The sequence below is a fragment of the Calypte anna genome, chromosome 5 (assembly GCF_003957555.1).
Source record: "Calypte anna isolate BGI_N300 chromosome 5, bCalAnn1_v1.p, whole genome shotgun sequence".
Taxonomy (NCBI): Eukaryota; Metazoa; Chordata; class Aves; order Apodiformes; family Trochilidae; genus Calypte; species Calypte anna.
This window is the reverse complement of record NC_044250.1, coordinates 8,868,745-8,879,503: the sequence shown is the minus strand read 5'-3', so window position 1 is coordinate 8,879,503 and position 10,759 is coordinate 8,868,745. Positions and strand designations below refer to the sequence as shown.

Sequence of the window (10,759 nt, the reverse complement as noted above, 5' to 3'; positions counted from 1 at the left end):
CTCCCCTCTGCGCCCGCCACAAGAGAAGCGGCACCATCTCAGCCATGTTGGAGGCGCGGGAGCGCTGTGCGCCTGCGCGCCGCCGAGACCGCTGCGCCGTGACCCCGCCGGGCTGGGCGTGGGCTGAGGGCTCTCCGGCGGCACGCGGCTGGGGCGGCACAGCCCCGCTGCCTTCAGGGGTCAGTACCGCCAACCACCTCGCCTCGCAGCTAGCCCACAGTGGGCTTTGTCTCTTCGCAGTCTGCCTGTGCAGTGTCTCTACCCATGGCGCAGGTTGTCCGCAACACTTTCTCCCGATCTGCACGCAAAGGAAAAGTCGGGTGCCTGAGCGGGACTTGACCTCACCGCCCTCCGCAGGAACCTGTCCTGAGAGAGGCGGCCGGGAAAGGGATCGCATTCGCTTAGATTGTGAGAAAAGAAAACACAGTAGCGAATTTAAGGCCATCGCACTCTCCCCACCCCCACCCCCCCCACCCCCTCGCCCCGAGCTCAGCCTCGGAATCGAGACTGAACGTTTCCAGGATGTTTCCTGTTTACGTTTTATCCGGGATGTGCGGAACATGCCGCCGCGGAGGGAAGTCGGCCCGCGCGGCTGTCGGGGCGCTCAAGGCCCGACGGGGCTCTGCGGAGGTGCCCGTCCGACAGGCAGGAGAGTGGCGGGGCAGGGATTTCAGCCCCGGCCTTTCCTCACGTGAACAGCCGCCGCCCTGGGGTCTGTCCCCAGAAGTCGCGGCAGCGGCGCTGAGAGGAGGTTGGCCCGGGCTGCCCTGCTCTGCCCGATCCTGCCGGCTGCCGCGTCCTCTTGGCCGATATGGGTTCTCTTTTCCACGCTGCTGGCGCGGGTGACGGCGGGCAGCAACTCGGCGTAATCCTCCTGGCCTCAGCGCGCTGGTCTGGGCACAACGCGGTGGCTGTCCGGGCGCCCCACAGAGCAGCTATTTGTATGAGGCTGACACCTTTGGGAATCACACCCTCGAAAGTTTGATAGGCTTGCTAACAGTTGCAGAGATGCTGTTGATAAACAGGGTGTCTGACTGTAGATCGCTTGGCTAACTGGCGGTGTCAGCCAAAACAGTCTCATAAACTTCCATGCACATCCTGTTTGATATCCCAAAAGAGAACAAACAATGTAAAAGGTATCAGTTGTACTACATGAGGCAGCAGCCATGGGTACCATGGGTTACATGGTAAGGCAGCACACTGGATTTGCTTTTCACAATCCAGCATCAGGGACCCAACAGGCAGTCATTAGTGGTTTCACATAGACATTTCTGCTTCTGTTTCAAACACGCAATTCTTGCACCTATGTAGCTGGGACATATCAATGCAGTCTCTTGCTAATAATAACAATGGTTTGTGCCTTCTCAGCAGAGAGCAGTAGTCAAAATCTTGGAATAATCAGCTTTGTGGATTAACTGTTTTGAAGTTCGGTGTCACGTAAAATTATCTGAACTTAATAAAATTGCTTGTTAACTTTAGGAGTAAAGAAAACCACATAATACATACATTGTAAAGACTGAATATACTTTTGAGAAAGAAATGCACTCCATGGGGTCATTTTTCCTACACTAGATAGGAGCTAGAAGGAATACCTTTCTTAAGTTATGCACAGGCATTTTCGTGATCCTGTAGACTTTAATGAGTGAAACCCATTAAGCTGCTTTTAAAACACTGAACTTTTTGATTAAAAGCATTTCTGATGTAGCAACAAAAAAACGCAAGTCTTAATGAAGCCACATACTACCCCTGTGAGGTGGACAAGCATGAAGTCCATTGACATAACTCCTGAGAGGTGGCTGCATTTGTTCAACAGCAGAAAGCAAAGACATACAACCATTTACAAAATGGTTTTGTATAGCTAATTCTGGGGGGAAAGTATTGAGACACTAAGAATTGGCTAATTTGGAAGTGAAATGGGACCTTGGGGTTATTGTGTCTGTACTCATACAAAGGTTCAACATGTAATAAGAAATCTCAGTAGTTATGTCACACTGCTCTTTTAAGCTAAGAATTTCAGCTAACACTTTTCCCAGGGCATTAACAAATGCTGGATCAAGAGGAAGATGTTACTTACTCCTTCCATAATTATTACCAGTGCCCACTTTACAGCCTTGCTTCTTCCATCTAGACCAGTATAGCCGATGCTTGGTTAGTTTATATAAAGCATGTCACTAACAGGGGCACATCTTAAGTACTCATGTAACAGGACTGGCACCGTTTGAATCTGTTTGAACACAGCTGTGTACCTGCATTGACAGCAAAAGAAACCAGTCATCCATAATTTATTTCCTTAACTTCCCTTAAGTATAGAGAAATTTTATGTTCTTATAGGACAAATGAGGAATTGGAGCAGGCAGATTGTTTGCTCACCTAAAACCTAATGCAAAGTAAACTGAAATTTCATTTAGACCACAAAAACCATAATTCTCTCTCTTGCAGCAAAGTAGCCTGGTTCCTCATGGGAGATGAAGGGGCTTACAGAGCAATGGCTCTGGGTGAACACCAAGGCCTGTGTCTCCAGAAGGACCCAATATGCAGCCGAAGGGAAGGACTGTGTGTCTGTAGCCCCTCCAGGAGACTGAGAGCACACAAAAGATGATGTTGCCACACTCAGACTGTGTACTTAGCAGCAAAAAGATTTGAAGATTCACAATAACTTCTACAGTCAACTTCTTCAAGAAATACAAAAGCCACACTGTGCCTGCACTCCATTAATCAAGCATCATCCCACCCCATGAAGAACTGGGAAGCAGCCACGGTCCTGACCAACTTTTCCCCTGCCACTTTGCATCCCATCCTCATTTAGAAGGCTTTGTTTGGTTTTACTCAAACCTATCAGATGTAAAACTCAACAAAAGCAGCTCCAGTGGGACTACTAGGAACTGAATCACCCCTGTCACTGTGCCTTTGTCGCAAATAAAGCTGGCTGAGTGCATGCACTAGCACCAAGGGTTTTCTGTGTGGCCATGCGGAGCCTGACAGGTTTTACATCCCTGTAGCGGGAGGAGCCATTCTTGTTCCTGAAGCTCAACGAGCTGCTGGTCTCTTCCAGGACTCCAGCCACCACACAGCGCTTCCAGGGTAGAAGTGTGGTGGGAAGAGCCTTTCTTGCTCCAGAGGCTCAACGAGCTGCTGGCCTCTCCATGCCTCGCACCAGAGTGAGCTGAGGTTCTCTCTGTGGGTGTGTGTTCCACCTTTATTGGCCCCCTGGCCTTGCTCATGCCCAATAGGGGCCTGTCCTAATCAGGCACAGGTGGACTCACACCCACTCACTGGCAATTCGAGGCACCTGGTTTTTCTTGTCTCTCTACATTTCCCCCCCCCCCTTTTTTTTTTTTTTAACACTGATTACAGGATACAAACATTTTACAAACATTTTAACACAATTTAACATGATTTTTACTAACATTTACACTTCTTTGGGCCCCGCGGGACACTCAGCTAAGAGCATCGAGGGGGCACTGAGGGGCAGTACAGAACACACTTATACAGGATTTAGACATAGACATACAGGATTTTTACACTTTTTCTTCGGGCCCCGCAGGACACTCAGCTAAGAGCATCGAGGGGGCGCACAGAATACAGACATACAGGATTTTTCTTCAGGCCCCGCAGGACACTCAGCTAAGAGCATCGAGGGGGCCCTGAGTACAGGATTTTTACACATACATACAAGATTTTTTACAAAAATACACTTATAACTTACGGGATTTTAACCCTAGCTTAGGCAACCGAGTGTCAGCCCAGGCACTTTTTCACAAAGTCTCTACCTTTTGTTCTTCTCCCTCCTGTTTCTGCTCTTCTCTTGGTTTCCCTCTGCTCAGTGGCTTCCAAAGAGAGAATCCTTATCTTGGCTTCCCTTTGCTCAGGGGTTTCCAAAGAGATTTCTGGTTCCTTCGTGGGATTCCATACTTTAATTTATACTTTACTTTAATTAATTTTTTTTTTCTTCTGGTTCCTCCGTGGGATTCCATACCATGGGATTCCATCCTCCTGGCTTCCTTCTGCTAAGGGGCTTCCAAAGAGAGAAGCCTTATCTTGGCTTCCCTCTGTTCAGGGGTTTCCAAACCAAAGAGCTTGATACCTTTCAGGGAGAGTGTTAGCCCAGGCATTTTTTCAAATCGGGGATAATGTTCCTGTTGCCAGCTTCTCACACTGCTGCTTCTTTATGTTGCCCGCATTCTCCACCAAATGTAGCGGGAGGAGAGCGAGGTTGGCGTCGCCGGGCTGGATAGATGAGCAACGTAACGTAGAGTTGCTGCGAGGTTAGCCTGCTGCTGAGGACGCAACCAGCCACACTCAAAGCTAGCTCTGGAGTGAGCTGCTTGGTGGATGAGAGACTCAGTATTTATTGGTCCACGGCCTCGCACATGCTCCATGGGGCCCTGCCTCAACTGGGTACAGGTGTAGTGGCTCACACCCACTCCTTGGTGATTAGCAGATTCATTATGTTGTTCCCCTACACATCCCTCATGGGGTGTCATTTTGCTCATTTCATACAGTCTGAAATATAATCAAGTATATTCATAGTCACGGCATACAAGCTCAATAAAATTTGTTTGAACCTGGAATGAAGCACACAAAGGCACTTCCACTGGCTTTAAATAATTTTTCTTGCATATTCAGCACAGAATATTTGCCTCAAACTGCCCGTTGATGCCTACAGATTCTTAACCTTTGTTCTTGGAATAAAAATTAGTCTAGATAAAATTCTGTACCAATAGCAACTAATCTTCACACTCCCCCTGCCAGAGCAGATACATAACACTAAGTCTTTTGTACATATAGCAACAGCAATAGGTTGAATGATGAACCCAAGATAATCAGTGAACAAGTACAAGAGCTGGATGATTCTCCAGGCCAACTTGACTGCAATCAATGAGGCAGCATCCAGAGGAGACCCTGCACTTCAGAAGAGAGTCCAGTTTTGCTGAACTTCATGATGTTTCCTCAGAATAACAGTTTGAGACTACTATCTCCATTGAAAATTCTGTGTAACTTTTCTCAAAATTTAAATAACTCACTATTTACTAAATCATTTATAAAAGGGGACACTGTTACTTCATAGTACAAATTTGGTGACTATTGCTCACTTACAAACTGCACAGGAATGCAAGTGCTTAGGAAGAACAAATTGAGCAGCTGAACAAAGAACATGATGTTTTGTGTTAGATTTGATGCAGCTTTATCTAGTGAAGCCCTTTCACAAATCACATCAGCAATAAATGATAATTTATATCCCGGTGTTTGCCACCTCATCAATTAGAACGAGCTTACATTGCATCACTAAAATGACAGCTGTAGTCCGTATGGAACTCACATGTGAGTTGTGTTGCCACTACTGTTACTATTCCTAAATCAACATGGGATTTTTTCTGCATTGTTCGCCTAAGAATATACAAAATGCACTTCCCGTTTAGCTAAGAATTTTAATGAGGGATTTTCCAGCATTTTAGAAAGTATGTGCATTTTTTTACTGGAATAGGAGTCTTAATTGGAATCAAAGCAATACTCATCACACAAAATCCTGCCTTCTTATTCAAAAAAAGTTAGGTTCAGTTTCAGCTTCTGCTGAATAAGGAAACGCTTGAACTTGCTCATGCATGAGCTTCTTCACGAGGTCTCTGAGACCTAGTCATTGTGGTCTGATGCAGTTGTGCATCAGACACAGCCATGACACAGTCCCACTCTTGAACACCTATTTTCCCATTTCTTCCTCCCTGAGCATACATCACAGGCCTCTCGCTGCGCGCATTTCTGCTCAGCAGCAGGGTCCATGGGGAGGGCAGTGGGACTGCGACTCCACGGCGCAGCCCGACCCGACGGGCGGAACAGACGAGGGGGAGCCCGAGCCGGCCGGCTCAGGCGCTCTGCAACCGTCGCTCTGCCCTGATGGCTCCCGGTGCCCCCGGAACCGCCGCTGCGTCGCGCCCCGCGCTCTGGCAGGGCAGGTGCGGCGAAGGAGCGGATCTAGGCTTGCCCCGGCGGACAGCTCACTGCCGGAGAAACGGCCTCGCCCCGCGAGAGCCATGCCGGTGGCTCGGGAGAAAAAAATGCCGGTTGTAGGATGCAGTGGGGAACCAACAGTTACAGTAAATGCCGACCCTCCCGGCGGGTGCTGCTGGAGACTGTGTGAAGGACGAGGGGACGGCGTTTGGGCGGGGTGGCGGCTCATGGGCCAGCCGGCTCCAGAACAGGTAGATGCCGGAGACAGAAACCTCCCGATGCCTGGACGCCGCTGGCGAGAGAGGGAGGGAGCACCTTAGACGGAGTCAGCCATGCACAGCAAGTTTCCGTCATCCCTTTGCACATACCTCTCCAGGGTGTTGTTATATACCGCGGTTATCGAGAAAGGCAGAGTCACGAGTCAGAGTCACTCACCTGATTTTTGAAACACTTTGCTTGGGGCAAGATGTGAGAGAAACATCCCGCACACAGCAGATCATAACTCCCTTCCGAGTCTCTCTCGCTGGGAAGGCAACCATGTCGCCCTAGCACGCAGGTCTCCTGGGGGCAATTCTCTCGTTTCCACTGAGTTTGCATTGCGACAAGTAATCAGAGAAACAATTCCGCTAGTGATCGCTTCCCGCACCCGCTGCGGAGACGGACCTCTGCATTTTCGAAGCCTCACGGAGTAAAGATGCTAAAGGCTGTAAAAAGCCCAAAAAGGTGGGCAGAGTGAGGTTTTGCTGCTGGCCAGCCGGGAGAATGCTATTGGAGACTTGGATCCTGCACTGGTTTAGCTTTATAATCAGGGATGTGAATGCATCCACGTATATAAAAGTTTACAGACTGGGGATAAATCGATGCACAGAAAGTCTTCCCTGACGTCTACAAACCCAAGAATTTCAGTGTCTCCGTGTTTGCCCCAGAGTAATACTGCTTCCTTCGTTCCAAGGTATAGAAATAGGCTCTAACCTTCATCTTCCAAAACCATTTAAATCGTGATTTCTCTGATTCGATCAAGTAACCAAATACATTTTATTAGATAAAAATTGCACTCAAGTTGAGTCATAAATATTAATGATGACTGATTTGTCACCTCCTTACTTATGTAAAGAAGGCTGGCATTTATTACAGTTACTCATAAAATTCATGTTGTCCAAATATGGGTTTATTTTTGGAGCGTGGGTATTTGAGGGATTTGCATAGATTTTGAAATTGTGAGGGTCTAGTTCCTACACCCCTGCTTCCGCCCATCTGAAACTGAATGAGAAATTACGCTATCTGTTTCACTTACAATGAGAAATTATGCTGCAGACCGTGTAAACGTAATTATATACCGGCAGTTAAAAAGTCTGTCTCCTGTAAAACAGACCGAGGGGCTTATCAGATTTTGAAAGTTATGTCATTACTCGGAATCCACACCTAAAGCTGTCATTAGAATTAACAAAAATACCAAGGGGGTTGTTTAAGATAATTTTCAATAATCCTCTTGGTTTTACCCTAGTATGGGTTGCCCCCAATCCACGCTAAAATGATTAAGAAGCTATTCGGAGGTGGGGGTGGGGGTGTCAAAGAAAAATCGTCCAGCCACGCCAAGGTCCACCCACTTCCCCCGCGCTGCTCTATAAAAGCGAGCGGTTGAGCGCAGCTCGGCAGTGGTTACTTCAGACACACAAAGAAGGAGTTCTCGATTCTCAGGAAACCCTGCAACATCGGATCGCTACTACAAGAATATTTGTCTCAGTGGATTATCCTCACTGTCAGGTAAGAACTATTTTTTTTCCTCTCTCGACCACAAGAACACAAGATGCAAGGGAGGTGGAGACGAAGTAAAAATCTACTAAATCTGGACTGTTATGAAGCGCTTGGAGTTATGCTGCAGAGCCTTGCACTGGCTCTTGGCATCAGCTGCAGTTTACAACGTAAGATCCAGAACTAGCTGGTTCTGCGTGCGGAGTGGGAAGATGAACTATCAAGGGATAAACTTTCAGGCAGCAAAACACTTGCCGGAGTTTGGAAACGATATGCTTGATAGCCAGCTCTCTCTAATCTCAGGGGTTTGCTAAATCCTAATACAAGCCGCTGGGGGTATTCTGGAAATCCTGCTGGTTTTCAGCTGCCTCTGCAAGTAAAACTCTCGACAAACGTAAACTTTGGAGGCTCTGTTATTTACTCTCTGATAAGTTGTTGAGCAAATACTAGCTTCTGGTTCATATCGCAAAGTCAGCGGTAGCCTGGGGGAGCTCTTTAGAATCACCAGAAATAAAGGGCAGACCTTACTTGACTTCTATTAGCAACCATGCTTAGAACTCTTCTCTTTTCTCTCCATCAGCAGCCCAGCCAGTATGAAGCTACTTCACGTAGCCCTGCTTTATGTCGGCTCTGTGACCTTCTTCGGGGTGGATGCTGTAAAGGTGGACGTAGCGACGGAGTTCAAAAGAAAGTGAGTATAGGACCGCTCCCTCCTGCCAGCGCCCAGCCCGCTCTTGGACCTGCGGAACCTCCGCGACCCTGCACCGGGGTCCGGCCACGATCAGAGAGACTGGCTTCCCTATGGGAATTGCACAGCTCCTAAAAGGACACATGCCTTTCAGGACACATTAAAAATAAATAAATAAATACACACATACAAATCTCGGCGCTGGCAAAGACTGTACCCCCCTAAATCTATTTGCTTTGGCTCCTGCTTTGCAGACTTGCGCTAACAGGCTATCCTCTTCCCTTGCTCTCCTTTCAGATGGACGAAATGGGCATTGAGCCGAGCCAAGCGGGACATCAAGCCTTCGGTAGCTCTCCGAGGGCTGGGGGCAGCCGCCGAGGTGCAGCCACTCATACGGACCCAGGACGTGAGGGAGGATCCCCGAGTCTCGCATCCCAGGTAAATTCCAGCCCCTTTTGGACTCGGCACTTGCTCGAGGCAGCGGAAAGTTTTGGGCTCCCCTCATTTCTGGGTGCTGAGGCTTATTGTCGCTATAGAACCCCCAAGACCCGGAGGCAGGTCTTGCCCGGGCAGCACACCGCCCTAGTAGCAGCCTCTCTTCAGCTGGCGGGAGATAGCAGCGCCTTTACTGTGAAAGTCAAATATAAATAGTAACTTGAGCTCTGGATCCATAGATAAAGTAACAGCCATAAAACAGCGGGGCCTCTCTTCCCATCGGCAGCAAGCTCTGCTCTGAGACCAGCTCGCCCATCTCTCGCCGCTCGGCGGAGAGCAGAGCCAGGGGCGGTGAGGGGGTTTTGCACAGTAGGGACGAGCCCGCCTCCAGCTTGGGGGGCTCCCTGCCCTCCCCGCCCCGGGCCTACTGGGTCCCCTGCTCCGAGGCCCCACTGCACGTATCTAATGCCCGCTCTCTCTTCCTGCCTTGCAGCAGCCGGGAGGATGCTCACATCCGCGTCAAGCGCTACCGCCAGAGCATTAACAGTTTCCCCCACTTCCAAGCCATCCGCACGGGGTGCCGGTTCGGGACATGTACGGTGCAGAAGCTGGCCCACCAGATCTACCAGCTGACGGACAAGGATAAGGACGATACCGCTCCCCCCAACAAGATCAGCCCCAGGGCTACGGCCGCAGGCGCCGCTCCCTGCCGGAACGCCGCAGCCCGGACCGCTTCCCTTGGGCCGGGCGGCGCCCCCGGACGCGGCGGGCGCAGCCCCTCGCCCCTGTTCTGGGGATCTGAACGCCGCACTACCCGGCCGAGGCTGTCTCTGATGGATAGACTGACGCACGGACACTCCGAAGGTCCGTCGATGCTCGGGAGCCGCCGCTCTGATTCGTGGAGAGCGCCCGTCCGGGCGGGAACCCGGCGCACCTTCCCTGGGCCGGGGGCGGCGGAGCGGCGGGCCGCGTCGCCAGGGCCCGACAGGGTGAGGAGCGGCTGGTCCCGCGGCGGAGAGCCAGTGCGGTGAAACTGTGAAGGCCATGTCCCGCTGGAGACGCACTGGGGCTGCTCCCTCCGTCCGCCGCAGCGGCGGAGCGGTCACGGACTGCTTACCCTCGCCAGGCGAGGCACCGCCGGCGCCGCCGCCGCCGCCTAGCACTGAAGGCGCCCGGCCCAAGGCCGCCAGAGGCGCCGCTGCCTCGCCGGCCGCCATGTCGCCCTCCCTATCCTGCCGCTGCACCCCGGGGGTCCGGGCCTGCCTTGCCGCCGGGCTGCGCTCGGAGCTGCTCCGGCCCCGTTTGCCTCGAAGAGGGGTTGCTCAGGGGGACCCCGCGACTGGGTGGACCCCAAGTGTGAGAGGGTGCACGTTCGGCCCCTGGCAGGGGCAGGTCGCACGGACATGTTGCCCACATCTGCTCTACCCTCTGCGTTATCTGCACCCGGCAGGGAATCGGACACTCACTAGTCCCTGCGGGGACTGCCATATACTTGAACGTCACAGAGAGGAAAAGTGCAATTGTACGTGGTTTTTGTTAATTATAAGTGCGGTGTGCGTGGATCATGGGATACGTATCGATATTTAAGATTGTTCTGTGTCATGTCCTGTTTGTATCTTTTTTTTAAAAATATATTTTATTTTTATACGTTTTATATATATATATATATATTGCATAAGGGCATTTTAAAACATTGTATCCCCTCTATTTTTCATATCGTGGATGTCAAACGCTAAACTCTTTTTCCATACATTTTTTTATCTTGCATTCCAGACTGGTGAAAGATGTAGAGAATATATCAGCTCTTCTCCATGGGTAATATGTGAAATAAAATAAACACTATTACATAAAATAGTTCTGTTATGTTGTCTTTGGTGGGGGCAGGTGGTCAAGATGAATGATTTCTTACTGTTTTCAGTCTTACCCTTACTAACCTAG

At 50.1% G+C, this 10,759-nt stretch overlaps 1 protein-coding gene across 1 annotated transcript; it reads left to right on the top strand.

The window, feature by feature from the left end:
* Window positions 1-7,615: 7,615 nt before the first annotated feature.
* Window positions 7,616-9,708, top strand: ADM (adrenomedullin). The gene is given in 5 exon segments (XM_030450951.1): window positions 7,616-7,710; window positions 8,279-8,389; window positions 8,684-8,824; window positions 9,315-9,493; window positions 9,496-9,708. Coding segments are annotated over 4 exon segments (546 nt in total). The 5' UTR covers window positions 7,616-7,710; window positions 8,279-8,291; the 3' UTR covers window positions 9,624-9,708.
* The last annotated feature ends 1,051 nt before the right edge of the window (window positions 9,709-10,759 follow it).